The following is a 15,733-nucleotide window of genomic DNA, read 5'->3' as shown; positions in this document are numbered from 1 at the left end:
TCAATCCGCCCAAACGGGCGCACCTTGCGGAGGAGAAAAAAAAAAAAAATGAAGCAAAAAAAAAGGAAAGAAGTTCTACGTAACGACCAACCAGGTTGGTAAGCCAACTCGAATGGAGAGCATCTGCGCTCTATGTTGCATGGAAGTGTCTGTCCCTTTTGCGGTCGATTGGGAGTGTCTTGTCCCCGTGGGGATATGCATTCGCAGGGGACTCAAAAAAGAAGAAAAAAAAAAAGACTCCATGTATAGATACATATGCAGACGGACATACTTCTGTACTTACGAATTTGCGGTCTCCCCCCCCTGAGTTAGTACGGCCTAATCTCAAAGTACTTATACGTCTTGGAGCGCTTCCTCGGCGTGCGTCCGTGCTTTCCCCCTCCGCCACGGCCTCTGCCAGTTCTGTAGCTGTCCAAAAAGTGGTGATCCGTGTAGGCCTTGTCAAAAGATTTGGCCTGCTTCAATTTATCTACAAAGGCCTTCCTCAATAATTTATTTTTATTATACCACAAATTAAGATTGCTAACTTCTGTATTAACAGAAAATGGCTGTCTCTGTGGGTGCAAATATTTTTCATTCGGCAAGTAATACGGAGAAAACTGAGCAGATTGTTTATCCTTGTAAAGTTCGTGCAGTCTTTTCTTCCGCAGGTGCTGATAAATAGCGTAGTAAAAGTCACTTTGTTGAAATTTGCTCATAAAAATTTTCCATGGAAGAGAAAAAGATCTAACATTAGGATGGGACATATAAAAATACATAACACTTTTTAATTTTTCTCCAAAGTTTGATCGAAGCTCCTCTGGAGGTGTCCTTAAAATATAGTTATCAAATCCTCCCGCGTCATCCATAGCATGTAGTGCACTCGTTGTAACCTTAACATTTGGGATGATCGTGTTTAATATATTACTAACTATGTGTTTTTTAAAAACGTTTGGCTTTAACTTAATTCTCGTTTTCTTTAACGAGTAGGATACCTTTGTGTAGTAGTTATAATCCTCATCGTGGTACAGACCTGTCTGTGACGCTGCTGATGGGACTCTCCCATAGGCCTTCACCGGCACTGGGTGAATTACCTGCTTCTTTTTGAAGCCCTTCTTGTGACTTTTCCCAAGCCTTCTTAAATATTTCCCGAATAGGTTTAAATTTTTTGGCATGTTGTCCTGTGTAGAATTGGTTTCACAGGAGTGTGCAGCGTGGCGAGGCCTTCTTCAGCCTGTTGAACGGACACCTTGGTCGTTATATTTCACTATGCTTCGCTCTACTTGGCGTTAGTTTGCTTTCCCCTTTTCGTCTCAACATCCTGCGAATGTGTTACTTTTTTTTGTTTTTGCTTTTTTTGCCTTTTTCCCCCCCGTTTTGTCATCCAATGGATGTAGTTCCCTATGTATGTATTTTTTCTTTCCCTAAGTTAACATATACTTGTGGTCGCTCACGTGGGTGAAAAAAGAAGGGCCGCTGCCCCATGTGATGGTCCCTCGAATTTTCAGCTCTCCCGTTTGATTGGCCTTTCGCAAATCTGCTTGTTGCATCTCTAAATAGGGGCTTCTCGCATGTTTTTTTTTTCTTTTTTTTTTTGTGCCCAGTTACACGAAAGGTTCGGCCTTCTCATTTATGGAGAAAAAAATTGTGGGTCAACGCAAGGCGTTCAAAGGGACTGAGCTTATTGCAGTACGCATTGCATTCGTATGGGCATATATCTTTATCCATGTATGTACATGCTAAGGTGTACATCTACGCGTATGCGCACACCCTTGCGCGCGATGCGCTTGGTGATGCTGTCCCGGTGAACGATCAGTACCGCAAAACACGCAAGAGCGGGAAGGGACGAAATGCGTGTACCACTGACGCGGCGTATACATAGGAAAGAAAGGAACCAAGTGAGGCCTAACGCACCGGGGCGCCCCCTATGCGGAACGTCCCCGAAAAGTGAAATAGAGCGAAAGTATGACAACGTGAGGGGGTGCCAAAGCGACAACAGTAATTTGCTAGCCATTTCGCTCTTCTATCTAGCATGTACACCGAGGCAAGGGGCAGAACCATTTTTTTTGGAAAAGCTACTCAGCCATGCAGGACTCCCTTCACGGGAGCTACCTTTACCGAAATGGTGGATACGCATCTGATGGGGCACTTAGAAGGAGTGTACCCAAGTAGGCATTACACAACTTCACTCCAGCATATTTACATTTCTGCCAATTTGTGTATCACCCCTTTGTGCGCACATAGGTGAGAAGACTGTTCCAATTTCGTTATAACATAAAAGGGTCAGCACTTTGTCTGCTCGCCCACTTTGTAAAAAAAAAAAAAAAAAAATGGTTACCATATTTATGCGAGGGAACAACTAATGTATGGCTGCAAAATGGGAAAATGTCGGGGTGAATGACTCCCTAAAGTGAATTACGTACACGTATCCGTAAGGGTATCCCCCGTTTGGTCAAAATTGGTGCTGGTAATGTTTCCTTATATGGGCGGATAACTGCTGCCAGATTGCATGCCGCCTGAATATCCTCCTGCAGTGATAACTCCCACGTGATAGTCCGATTGACCCCAAGTCAAGTCAACCCTCCGTACATGTGCCTGTTCGTGGCATTATGGTGTGACAGATTATTCATCACTGCTGTGTACGTTTTTGTGCGCTAAGTCTAAACATACGCACGCAGCGAAGTAAATAACGTGGCGGTCGAGGGGGAGCAGTGCATGGAAAAAAACATAAACGAAGCGCAACGCAACGCAACTCATCTGATCGAGGCGCAGCAGAACGCAACGAAATGGAAAACGGATGCACGTCGCGGCAAATGGAAGACGGATGCACATCGCGGACAGGGCGCACAACACACAGTGTTTCTGCATGTAAAATCATGAAATAACACAAAAAAAGCTGTTTTGCCTCATTTTCTATTGTTCCAAGTGGATGTCAAGGAGAAGTATTTGGCGAGTATGTCGTACGTCTTGTTGACGACGTAATACTCGGGAAAGAACTGCATCTGGAAGAGCTTAATATCTCCCTGCACTTCCTTAAACATAAAAACATATGGATTCTCCCATAGGGACAAATCACGTGTTTCATCATCGCCCTTATCTAAGATATTTTCAAGTCCTCTCAAAATGCTCTTACACAATTTGACACTTCCATTATTCATAGGATCCGACTCACTAACTAATTCTAGCATATCTGCAATGAGTTGCATGCAAATGTTTTGTCCCAACCGGTTGGTCGTGGCAGTACAGGAAATGATATACCCAACCTGTTTTTGGTTGGCTTTGGACAAACATGCGCAAACAGCATATGCCGCTTCAATTTTCGTGTTAAAGTCATTATCCGTTTGGAAAATATCTACCAGTAATGGGAAGACATCATTTTTGATTAGCAACTCCACCTCCGATGCTGTTTCGCATCCTATGTTCCCTAACGCGTTGCATGCCCGTGCACGTGCCCCAGGTTTGATTTTCATATTATTTAGTATCTTTTTCAACGCTTTAATGACATTGCATGAGATAAGGATACAGATCTGCTGGTGGTTAGCTGCGTAGGCTATTTTGGAGATAATGGACAAGGCTTCAAAGGCGAGGTCCGGGTTAGCCGACTCACACAATATTACCGCGTTGTGCAGTATGTCCGTCTTGAGTAAAACATCTATACCTATTTGGTTTTCACAAATGGTAATACAGGTAGAGCTCGTCAGGAATAAAACTCTTTCGTCATTCATTTTGATACAAGTGGATAAATAATTGGTGATAATTTCAAGTTCCCTTAAAAAGGACTTTTCATATATTTGGCATGTGGACACATAGAACATTTTCAACCCATACACAACTAAGGTGTAGCAAACACGCACTCCATTCAAATTAGGAATATTTTCTACTGCTTTTAGTAGAATTTCCACAATGCCCTTATTGTCTATCAGGTCATTTTTCAACTTTGTTATGTCGTATATCAGTATGGTCCTCAGCAGTGATATGATTAACTGCACAATTAATGGAGTGAACACCTTTTCACATGACTTTTGACAAATATTTTTTAGCATGTACACAGAACATGTGTACAGTTCATCTACCACATCTTGTTTGATTTTCTCTCCTGACCCGCAGCAGCCAAAGATAATAATCAGTAGGGTTAATGCCTCCACGATAATTTCATCATTATGGAATATATAATTGTACAGCAAAGCCTTTATGATATTAATGATGTTCATTTCGAATATGTCACTCAGATTTATATCTATGACGTTTTCCCTCGTTAGGCATTTGTCCAGCAGATCGAAGTACTCATCTACGTTGTTTATACTTTTATAGTTGGCAAAGATCATTGAGTTTAGGACCTTTAAATTAATTTGGTCATTCCCTGGGTAGCTGTTTAGCAGGCCATTATTGTGCTGAGCTTGGGCTTGTGTCTGCGCATTACCACTGGGACTGTTACTTCCAACTGCGCCAGGACTACAGCTGGCGACGTTGCCACCGTTCCCGTTTATCCCATTACTTGGGTCATTTTTGGAGGAAAACATCCCAACCGTGTCACCATTATAATTGGTTGCCAAAAAATTACCGTAACCATTCTGGTGTACATTGGCATTATTAGCTGTGCCCTCCGAATCGACATTGTCTACGTCATTTTTCTCCTGCGTATTTAACATCACACAACCCCTGTTCAACAAATTTTTCTTGTAGTCTGAATTATTTTTATATTTGTAATGTAATGAGGCATATACCAAGCGAATTCCTTTTATTTTTTCCTCCACCTTTGTGCTTTCAAGAAGATTACTAACATTCTTTATAATGTCTGTGCTTATGGAAAATGAGTTTTCCATTTGGTTGACTAGTATGTCAATGGATTCATCATTTTTGTTTAACTGGTTAAAGCCATCGTTGTTTTGCCCCTGCCCATCATGTATAAAGCTACTGTTGCAGTTATTGCTATTATTATTCGAGTTGCTAATCATGTTCACACTGCTCATGTTCTTATTGCTATTTAAAAAGAATGACATGTTTACAGAAGAGGGGTTGCTGAAATTTGGGTTATCCATTTTTAGGACATTTTAGTAAGAGCTCATTTTGCGTGGGGGGGGAGAGGGAAAAAAAAAAGGAGACTAGCAAACCTATTGCTTCACTGTGGATGTACCAAACGAATACACACACATGTGCGTATATTTATAAGCACACGAATGGGTAGGTAGGTACATGTGTACACGGGAACGTATATGTGTTTGCTTAAAAATATGCACCAAGGTATGCAATTGTGAATGTGTAAGGCGCATTTAACTGCTTCGAAAAAAAAAAAAGGAAACTTTGAGTGAAATGAGGTCAAACTGGAGGAGCGAGTGAGGGGATTGGAGAAGTGGTCACTGCCTGCGGGGAACACAAAAATGATAGTTAAGCACAGAAGCGACAAGGCAGTTACGCAAAAAAGCCGCTACGTAGTTATGCAAAAACGTCGCTCCGACGCTACGCAGCTACGTGTAGTTGGCACATATGCTGACACACTGATAAATGCATGGAAAAAAAAAAACTCAGGGGCGAATCAAGTCAGTCTCAAATATACCTTAGCGACAATGCAGCAAATGAAAGGCAGTGAAGCGCAAATTATCCCATGTGCGCACGCTTCACACATGTATGCACAGCATATGTGTAAGAAGGCGCAGGTTGCTCAGGCGTCAAGCGTCTGGTCGTGCAGTGCGCGTTTTGCACCAAATGCGTAAAATTACACAAGCGCGCGCGTACACAGAGTGCAAACATGCATATTATAAACCGTGCTCACGAACGTACACATGGGGATGTGTACACGCACGTGAATCAAATGCACGTTAAAATTCAGGCGTGCCACTCCCCCCACCGTTTCGCTTCTTCCTGTTTCGTATAATTATTTCATTCATTTAAAGTGGGGACGCAAATGTAAATCTGTGCGCGCAAGCAAAGGAGGAGTCATATTTTTGCATTTCCCTTTCCTCTCACGTTCTGCATTCCTGCGTACATGCGTACCAGTACGTTAACCTAAGTAATACGTACATAACGCATACGCGCATAAATAAACGCATATATGTATATATATATATATATACATACATACATACGTACATACGCACGTACATATATACAATGTATACTTACGCAAATGACGCAATTCAAAGTAGCCTTTGTGGAGGCGTACCAAAAGTTTAACTGCCTATGTTAAATAAAAAAAATATGTTAAAAAAAAAAAAAAAAAAAAAAAGGAATAAATGAGGAAAGTCAAATCATTCACGTTGATACAACTGCGGCAATTGCAAATGCATGTACACGTACATACGTAATATGCTACTTATATACGCTAATTTCGCTAACGACTTGAATGTACATTATGGGAAGTGAAATGGCATTGCGAAGGAATGCATGACCTTCACATGGGGAGCGTGTAGCAACGAAGGGGGCGCAGGGGTTAAACTGGCGGTAGGGGCAAAAATTCAACATATGGCAATGCGGCAGGGGGCAATTATTGCCATGCCGCTATGCTGCAAGGTACAAACGGGGGAGAATGTCAAGCGCGTAGGGGAGAGAAAAATTGGGAACAGCTTCATAAATACACTTTAATATAAAAAAATTAGTGAACTTTTCGCGGGCGTGAGAATATCTGCGTGAACGGACACGCGTCACAATACATAACAACACCTATGGCACAATTGTGTATAACAGGGCAGTTCCCAGCAGCGGGAAAAAATTACAGTTAAAAAAATTGCCTCCATTCTCCGTTGTTTACCGTTGTATTGTGCGCAAAGTGACATTTTGTGCCTTTGCGGGGATGTACATATGACTTTATGCATACGCTTATATGCACGGTATGCATACTTATCAGTACAATGCGTATAACCCTCTATGTTATTAATTTCACGGCAGGCACGCCACTTCGTAATGCCTGAAGGCGAAATGTAAAAAAAAATAATAAAATACGAATGCCCCCAATGGAAACCCCCATCTTTACTGTAAAGGCAAACGAGAGTTTGCGAAAATCAGCAAAATGTGAAAAATTAAGGAAAAGGTCGTAAAATGGCACTTTTGTTTATCTTCCCGTATGCTTACATATGCAAATGGGCAAATGTTTGTAAATTTTTTTTTTCCTCCGAATTGTTTTTCCGTGAGTATAAAGACAATCATCAAATGAAGGCAGACACATTTTGCACTTTTCGTGTCAATTAGTGCTGGGCATACATATGAAGAGAGAGAAAGACGCAAAAGTCTGCATGAGGGATTATTTTGCTACGAAAGCTACCCACCATATCGTTGCCATAATGCTTGTGTATAAGCAGTTCCCATTTAGCTGTTGTTCATTCCGGTGGGCTCTCTATATTCACCCGCAGATGAATCTATTCTGTAGCACTGTTAACATGTGATACACTTCAACTTCATCTCAGTGAAAAATGGTTTTTCATTTCGGATCTTTTGGGAATGACGAAATGGAGGAAGTAGACGAGTATTTGGCTACTTCGTCATTTTAAGTGCCGTAGGGATCATAACACAGTTTGGTAAAGAAATCCAAAAATGGAATTAAAAAAAAAAAAATACTTCCAGGGAACACTGCCTCCCATGGGAACGTATTAATCATAGGGGGTTAAGTGACACGAACAAGAGACCCTTTCTAAAACCACCCCTAAATGTTTTGCATAGCGCGCATTTTGGAATGTTCCTCGCAGTAGTCGCTTCTCCTTCACATTTTGGTGGTTGTGCCAAATGGTGAGCACGTCTCAGGCGATGTACACAAAAAATTTTACAACCGATCAGGTGTGAAAGAGAAAAGAATTTACAGGTCGTGCACGTTTTTATCACTTTTACCATTTTCCCACGCGATCCATATGGGAAAATAGCTAAGTGAGGGTTCTGGAAAGAAGCCCCCCCCCTCCCCCTTTATCCTTGCATCAGGAGGGAACAAAATAAAGCGTCTATACAGTGTACTGTAACGTTTGTGCGTTCATTTACGCTGCACAGGAAGGGGTGAAACATTTTGGCATATTACATATTTCCTATTTACGCAAAATGAAGACGCCTTAGGTGCACTCCTTGTGTGGTGATCATTGCGCTCGCCACATGGAAAATAAAAAAATAGGGAAGAATAACCGACCGTTATTTCGTACTACTACAATGTGCAGTGAAAATCATTTGGGGCGTACAAATATCCCCAAATTTGAGAATATAACAACTTACAAAATTATCCTCAAGAGGTGATAAATTTGAAGGGACACAATTTAACTACATTTGTTCTTCCTTCATTCCATATATCATGCACTTCGTGCTACTCGTTTTATTTTTCTCTTGAAGCCTTTTTTTTTTATCAGTCCTGTTCGCCCGCACATATACTCCCCTTGGGAAAGAGTACTTGAGAAAGGTCACACCTGCGGGGGGGGGAGGGGAAACACTATAGCCTTTCTCCCCTCCATACAACTACAACACACACATTATTTTAAAAAGGGAGTTTTATTTTTTTTTTTGACATAACAAAAACTAGCAAAGTCGCGTGGTCTTGTTCTCAGAATAAACATATTATGATATGAAAAAAAATAACAAAGTGTATTTCATTCAATATGCATAAATATGAGCACCCACGGAAAGCGTGAAGAAGCAGGCCAACGCGAAGTTAAAAATTGGGCATATGCAGACATATATATATACACACACATACATACGTGCAGCATACATTGTAAAACAAATTTCATAATAAATAGCTGGGATGAATTAAAAATTTGCTAAATAACGAAATATCTATAGATAAAACATTATTATATTTGTCGGCGGAAAAAAAAAAAAAAAAAAGGAACGAACGAACAAATCGGAAAAAAAAAAATATGTACGCTTATACACGCACGTACATACACACATAAAACACACACAAAATGGCACATATGTACATAGATATGCATATATATGTATATATACGTATGTATATGTGTATATATGTATGTATATATGTATGTATAACGCTAATAATCATTCAAGGCAGACTTGCACTACAGCAGTATTCGTGTACTTGTGTACGCTATTTTCTTTTCTCCCCTGTCGGTTCGCGTGCAAAAAAATGTACATTGCTGTTCATTCCTTCATAGAGAAAAGTGGGGGAAAATGCACCCGTTGAGAATCAAACGGGTGGGATGTTCCACTTTAAATTTAAAGCGGTACGACGGATATGTTACACACGGGCACGTGTACTAAAATGTACGTGCATGTGCGAGTGTGGGGGTACATATCCTCATGCACGCACATGTGGGGAGACAACCTTCTGCGCACACCAGCATCAACATTTGGGTAACCCGCCTTGCCCTGGTTTTTCCTCCAGTCAGACATTCACCACGTTTGCAACTCCCAACCAAGTTGGAGAATTCGCTTAAAGCTATAATACGTGGGTGACTGCGGATTGCCCTTTTTTTTTTTTTAAATCTTCCCTTTTCCAACTTCACAATTCGTTGATGCATTGGTTAAAATGACAGTCGGATGGTCTCTAATGTGCCACAGGGCTAACGTGCAAATCGGTCAGTGTGCCAATGGATGGGTATTTCCCTCACGCGAGATCATAGCCAGATGGGACCTCCCCTTCTGGACGTGAAATTATTGGCAATCACGCCGGCGAAAACGAGCGAAGTGATTGCTGACAATTTAATTAAAATGTTTAGCGATGGTCCTGAGGTGTCCTTTAAAGGATCTCCAACGGTGTCTCCAATGACTGAGTTCTTGTGGGCACTGGATCCTTTGCAATGTTCTGTTCCTAGAGCACCCGACTCGATATACTTCTTTGCATTATCCCACGCGCCCCCAGAATTTGTAGACGAAAAGGCTAGCTGAATACCGGATAAAATAATACCCACTAACAATCCAGCAGTTGCATATTTTCCCATCAGAGCACCAATGATTAGGGGCGAAAAAACGGAAATCAAACCTGGAACAATCATTTGTCGTAGAGAAGCATCGGTTGATATTTTGATACATTTTTCATAATCAGGTTTCTGCTTATCCGCTAAAATTAAAGGAAATTGGGCTAGGCATTCATTCAAGACACTGTTCGCAGCTATAGCAACAGATTTCATCGTTAGGGCAGAGAATAAATATGGCAACATGGCTCCAATGAGTAGTCCTATAATGACCCATGGGTTTAGGATATTCACATGTCGTAAGTTGGCACTACTTGCGTATGCTCCAAACAATGCAAAAGCGACTAAGGCGGCGGATCCAATGGCGAAACCTTTACCAATTGCTGCTGTGGTATTTCCTGCTGCGTCAAGGATATCCGTTCTTGCTCTAACTTCTGATGGAAGACCAGCCATTTCGGCAATACCACCAGCATTATCTGATATGGGTCCATAAGCATCAATCGTTAGACAAATACACAGAGTACTTAACATACCTACGGCTGCTAAAGCTATGCCGTATATGTCACACAAACCGTAAGAAACACCAAGGGTGGTACTTAAGCAAATAATTGGAATGAAGGTACTTTTATATCCTAAAGATAACCCATATATGATACCCGTCGCTGCTGACACCTTCTGTGTGTTGGCTATTTCTTTAACTGGGCTAAACGAGTAGGAAGTGTAAAATTCGGTTGTAAATCCAATTATTAGTCCTGACCATAAGCCAACCAACGCTGGAACGATGATTTTCCATCTCTGGATTTCTTTCAACAAATTGTACTTAACCGAAACGGGGAAGGAAAAGTACCCAATTATGACTATAGCTATGGACTGTAATATGGTAGATACGAATAGTAAATATTTTAGAGTCCTTTCTACGTCTTTCTTTTCGACTACCTTGACTGACCTTGTGACAATGAAAAAGGTTATCATACTGACAATGATACTGACACTGGAAAATGTTAATGGGTACATGATACAATGATTTATGTTAAAGTTGACACCTTCCTTTAAACCTAGTGCAGATGACCCGATAACCAAAGCTGCACATAAACTTTCGGCTAGAGATCCAAATAAATCTGCACCCATTCCTGCCATATCTCCAACATTATCTCCTACATTATCTGCTATACAGGCTGGATTTCTTATATCATCTTCTGGAATACCATATTCATTTTTTCCTGACAAATCGGCACCCACGTCAGCTGCCTTGGTGTATATACCTCCTCCTACTCTTGAAAATAATGCTATAGAAGAACCTCCCAAACCGAATCCAGCAATTGCCTTGTACACGATGGACTCTATAGTAACGCCTTTAAAAACGAAGGTCTTATAAACATATATAAGCAATCCTAAGGCTATAATGCTAAACGATACTAGGGAAAATCCCATAACGGTACCTGCATTCAGGGTTACTTGGAATCCCCTATCCAAGCTTTTCCATGTCTCATTCGTCGTTCTTACATTGGCATATACTGCGATTTTCATACCTATGTAACCACACAATATGGACGTTAAGCAACCCAACACGAAACTAATCGCTGTGAAGCGACTGACAAAAAAGGCCAACAAACCGGAAAATACAATAATGAACACTATTAAATATTGGTATTCCTTTGTTAAGAATGCGTTGGCTCCTTCTGCTATGTAGGATGCTATTTCCTTCATTTTATCTACCTGAACTAACCCATCTTCTACCTTATCTACCTTATCTTCGGGCCCGTTTATGTTGATCCTGCTTACCCAGATGCACTCTATTATTGAGAAAATCAATCCCACCACGGGCGGGATAAACAGAAGGAGGTAGCACAGATACATCTGCATAGGGAGGAGGTGAGAAAAAGGGGCTCGGTTAGGGAGAAGCTAGGAAGCAGCGCTTACAGCGGAGCGCTACAGATGACGGGTGACCGCTATCAGTCAATCGATTGCGCCTTGCGCCTATACGATGGGTACACAAACGTGTGCGCGGTGCACATGTGTAGCGAGACGCAAAAAAAAAAAAAAAGAGCTACGTCACAACGGTACTACGCAAATACGTAGTAGCCTTCTTCACGGGGCACCAAAAAAAAAAAAAAAAAACTGTTGCATATGAAGGTGCAAATTACATGCACGTTTTTTTTTTTATTTACAAAATGACACACTTGGTGGGTGTATATATTGCACTGTGCGAATAATGCAACGGAATAAAAAAATGTTCTCCAAATTTCATGCATTAAAAAACGGATACAAAAACAAAATTTTCCGCGAATGAGGGGGCAAAAAAGGCACTTTTGCCAGGTTCAACTTATTATTATTTTTTTTTTTCTATTCCTCATATTAGTACACTTTTACGTAAAAATGAACACATTTTCGTATAGGTTAACGATAATGTCATTTTTGTGAGTTTTTTTTTTTTTTACAAAAGAGTTAGTAATAGTTACACGGCGTGGGATATACTCTCACGGTCAAAAATAGTTAAAACGTATTGTAAAAAAGGGGTAAACAATTGTGTCATGTAAATTAATGTATACATAATACATTCACTCATTTGTTCACGCTTCCGCAAATACACTCACTGGCCCATTTCGTAACTCTCTTTTTTTCGCTGATCCCGCAAATCTTTCCTTACCTTGGAAACAGCAAATTTCAGTGGTATTGGTTAATTTAGCATATTTTTATTAGTTTTTTAAAGCGGGAGAAAAAATAACAAAAACGATGTGAAGCTTTACTACTTTCAGCCAAAAAGTACATAATTTTTATACAATTCACAATTGTAATTTGCAACAGTTAACATGTGTTCCCTGTTATAATTTTTTTTTTTATACGCATTTTATTTTATTACATAAATTTTTAAAAAATATGTTAAATAGAAAAACATGAGGTGTATTAATATATATAAATAACAAATTCGTTCATTGTTATCAATACAAATTTTCATGCATCATCTCCTGCGATGCAGTCGTGCGATGCCGTTCGTGCGATGCCGTTCGTGCGATGCAGTTCGTGTGATGCGGTTCGTGCGATGCAGTTCGTACGATGCAGTTCGTGCGATGCAGTTCGTGCGTTGCAATCCGTGCAATGCAATCCGTGCGCATTTAGCACTTTTGCGCTTAATGCGTTTACCTTTTTTACAAATGTACGTAAGTGGGGGGATACACCTTCCTGCGCATATAAAAAGTGCTGCGTTGCGAAACCGTCATCTATTTTTTTTTTTTTTACCCTTTACGCGAAAAAAAGAAGAAATTTTTTTTACAAACGCTTTGTTTCGCCGGAACAGTTAAAAGGGTGGCAGTTTAAATAAGTCAACGAGCAAAGGTGCATATACATTTGTGTATATGTACAATGTATATATGTATATATGCATATTAACTGTATTGCGCATACATCTGCTGAAGTTATGATAAGTGTATAATAAACATATAATGTGATGGTTCCGATCGGTACACGTCGTGCGCATTACATATGTGATGTACACTTGCCGCACTGGGAAAAAAACATTTTGTGGGAAGGTGAAAGAAGTGAATAATAGGAAGTAATAAATTACTACCTCTTTTTTTTTTTCATAATACGAATAACGGTAAATTTTATTATTGTGTTATTTTTTTTTTTCTCTTCTGTATAGTTTAGGGGCAACACCAACACTCTTATTACTGCCCTCTATCTGAAAGTGACTTAACCGTACATTAGGCGGTAACAACCGCTGTTTTTTTAGGGACGCTTAAACCTTGGCATAGTTAGGGGAGGGTGCACCTCACCATAATAAGGGGGTTTTAGATGCGCCAGTAAGGTTAACAATACGTTTTTAAGTATGTTCGCATGAGTATTAATACACATAACCTGATCGACTTAAGGAGCAAGGTAGTCTTCATATCAGGTCGCATACACCACAATAAAAAAAATACAGTGCGCGCGAAAAGAGTAACGTGGGATAAGGCACGCATGTAGAAAATAGCCACTCCTTTGCAGATTGCTTTTTCTGAATTAGAGAAAATAAAAAAAAATTAAATAAGCATACCTTTTGGCAGTGCCCCTCAATTAGTAACCACGGAATGAGAAAAAAATGTATACATTCCCAAGCGTTGCATTGTGAAGAAGTAAACAATCAACTATAATTCTTTACCCCATTTGCTTGGTGCAAAAAAAAAAAAAATGCAAAACTAAGCAACTAAAAATTGCCATTAATTGTTTTTTACGCAAATATGCACATGTACATCATTCCATGTAGCAAAGTGCGTACAACTTACTATGAAGGGAAAAAATAAAGCAAAATAAATAAAGTGAAATAGATAAAGTGAAAAAAATAAAGTAAAATAAGATAAACAATAGTTGTAGGACTTCAATTTAAATTGCGCAAATTAATCATCCCGCATAGGGAAGAATCGAGCTGCTAAACGCTTTGCATTTCACTCTGTTGACTGTAAAAAAGAACAATAGCTTAAACGAACAGTGGCACACATGGAGCAGTAGGTCCGTGCGCGTTTCCATGATGTACTTTCGAACATTTTTTTTTTAAAATAGCGCGCAAAATAAATTGCAACTTCGCGAGAAAGGATAGCAATTTCGTAATATTCCCCATGCTGTGTGCTAATTTTATGTATCGACTTTGCGCATCATTTATATTTTTTTTTATTATTCCAAATGGAAGGATAAAAAGTTTCACCTTAAAAAGAATCGCTCCACTTTGTATGAAAACCCGCCATGTAAGCAAATTCATACAGCACTTATGAACACGTTTGTTTGGCGCAAAAGTTTGCCTCCTTTTTTCATTCCGATCAGTATGCAAAATTTTAGGGGTTCATTTTGTTTACCCTAAAATGTGAAAATTTACTGATTTAACCCGTCTGCGTAAATACATGCTCGCATTACACACGCGTAGACATATTTATTTATACACATGTGTCCACATTGCATGTACTCAGTTGCAAGCACATCACAAGAGTATGAAATTTTTGCTAAACAACCTTTTGAGGAAAATGCCGAAAAGTGTAGCCAAAGAAACGGTTAAAATGAAAAAAAAGGGAACAAAACTGAGGAAGCGCTTTTACACACCGAAGTTTTAGTGGCAACTCTCCTTAAAAAGATTTCTTTTTTTTTTTTTTTTCTCTCCGAATATTTTATGTACCCCTTTTTCTTCCGACTGTTCAGGCAAAAAATGTAACTGAAAATCTCCCCAGTTATATAAAAAAAAAAGATGAAAACTTTTTAATAAATCTGCGTGTTAAGCCTAATGCTAAGAACACGTCCATATGTAATTATTACACAAAAAAATGCTGGCGAATGGAGTGCGCGTCCAGCTGCAAATTGCGATTACGCAGTTGTATGGGTGACTCCTTAAGCATATACCTAATTTTCACACCGGTTTGTTTCTTTTCCGCGTTCCACTCCAGATTTTAACTCAGATAGAGAAGTGCTGAATATTAATATACAAGAGCAGCCAATAAACAACCAGTCCAATGTTGCCATCATAGGTTACTTCTCCGACATCCGTAAGTGCAATATTGCGAGAGCATAGCATTCTGCGAAAAGCGCACACGCGATTACGCTGCTACACTGTTACGCGGTTTTAACTTTTTTTTTTTCCCCCTGCGGCACACACTTTCAGTGGATTTGAAAAAGAGAGACATATCCATCGTTTCGGGTTTGAAATCAAGGGACAAGGTAAAAGCGAAATGGCGTGAACAAGCGTCAAGTAGTGTGCGCTGTCTTTACAGTTACTGTTCCGCTTATGCACCTAAAAAACTCCCTCAATCTCGTAGGTTTTAATGGTTTCAAATATCTCCCTGGATGACTTAAATAGCAAAATTGCCGAAAATGTTGAGTGACATTCGAAGTCGTTTTTTTTTTTTTTAACAACTGTGGAGTAAAATATCCGCAAAAATGACACATCGCAATTAGCT

At 39.8% G+C, this 15,733-nt stretch overlaps 4 protein-coding genes across 4 annotated transcripts; 1 reads left to right on the top strand and 3 right to left on the bottom strand.

Moving 5' to 3' along the window:
- Window positions 1-308: 308 nt before the first annotated feature.
- Window positions 309-1,154, bottom strand: PCYB_125850 (hypothetical protein; the record flags this gene model as incomplete). The annotated part of the gene is made up of 2 exons (XM_004223918.1): window positions 309-726; window positions 757-1,154. 2 exons carry the CDS (start codon window positions 1,152-1,154, stop codon window positions 309-311), a joined length of 816 nt encoding a protein of 271 aa, XP_004223966.1.
- Window positions 1,155-2,885: 1,731 nt separating this feature from the next.
- PCYB_125840 (hypothetical protein) lies at window positions 2,886-5,018 on the bottom strand (the record flags this gene model as incomplete). The annotated part of the gene is made up of 2 exons (XM_004223917.1): window positions 2,886-3,962; window positions 4,053-5,018. The coding sequence occupies 2 exons, from the start codon at window positions 5,016-5,018 to the stop codon at window positions 2,886-2,888; spliced, it is 2,043 nt and encodes a 680-aa protein (XP_004223965.1).
- A 4,503-nt stretch (window positions 5,019-9,521) lies between these two features.
- On the bottom strand, window positions 9,522-11,525 carry PCYB_125830 (V-type H(+)-translocating pyrophosphatase; the record flags this gene model as incomplete). Its single annotated transcript, XM_004223916.1, has 2 exons — window positions 9,522-11,170; window positions 11,432-11,525. 2 exons carry the CDS (start codon window positions 11,523-11,525, stop codon window positions 9,522-9,524), a joined length of 1,743 nt encoding a protein of 580 aa, XP_004223964.1.
- Window positions 11,526-14,282: 2,757 nt separating this feature from the next.
- PCYB_125820 (hypothetical protein) lies at window positions 14,283-15,733 on the top strand. The gene is made up of 6 exons (XM_004223915.1): window positions 14,283-14,536; window positions 14,756-14,836; window positions 14,982-15,084; window positions 15,224-15,322; window positions 15,439-15,494; window positions 15,593-15,733. The coding sequence occupies exons 1-6, from the start codon at window positions 14,411-14,413 to the stop codon at window positions 15,656-15,658; spliced, it is 531 nt and encodes a 176-aa protein (XP_004223963.1). The 5' UTR covers window positions 14,283-14,410; the 3' UTR covers window positions 15,659-15,733.

The sequence above is a fragment of the Plasmodium cynomolgi genome, chromosome 12, assembly GCF_000321355.1.
Source record: "Plasmodium cynomolgi strain B DNA, chromosome 12, whole genome shotgun sequence".
Lineage (NCBI taxonomy): Eukaryota > Apicomplexa > Aconoidasida > Haemosporida > Plasmodiidae > Plasmodium > Plasmodium cynomolgi.
This window is presented reverse-complemented; position numbering and strand designations above follow the sequence as displayed.

What these genes read in the sequence shown, in the direction of transcription:
- PCYB_125820 (XM_004223915.1), top strand. Translation starts at nt 14,411, where the DNA reads ATGCTGTGTGCTAATTTTATGTATCGACTTTGCGCATCATTTATATTT. An exon ending in AGGTTACTTCTCCGACATCC is followed by an intron (nt 15,323 to 15,438) that starts GTAAGTGCAATA and finishes ACACACTTTCAG; the next exon opens with TGGATTTGAAAAAGAGAGAC. An exon ending in GTTTGAAATCAAGGGACAAG is followed by an intron (nt 15,495 to 15,592) that starts GTAAAAGCGAAA and finishes TCAATCTCGTAG; the next exon opens with GTTTTAATGGTTTCAAATAT.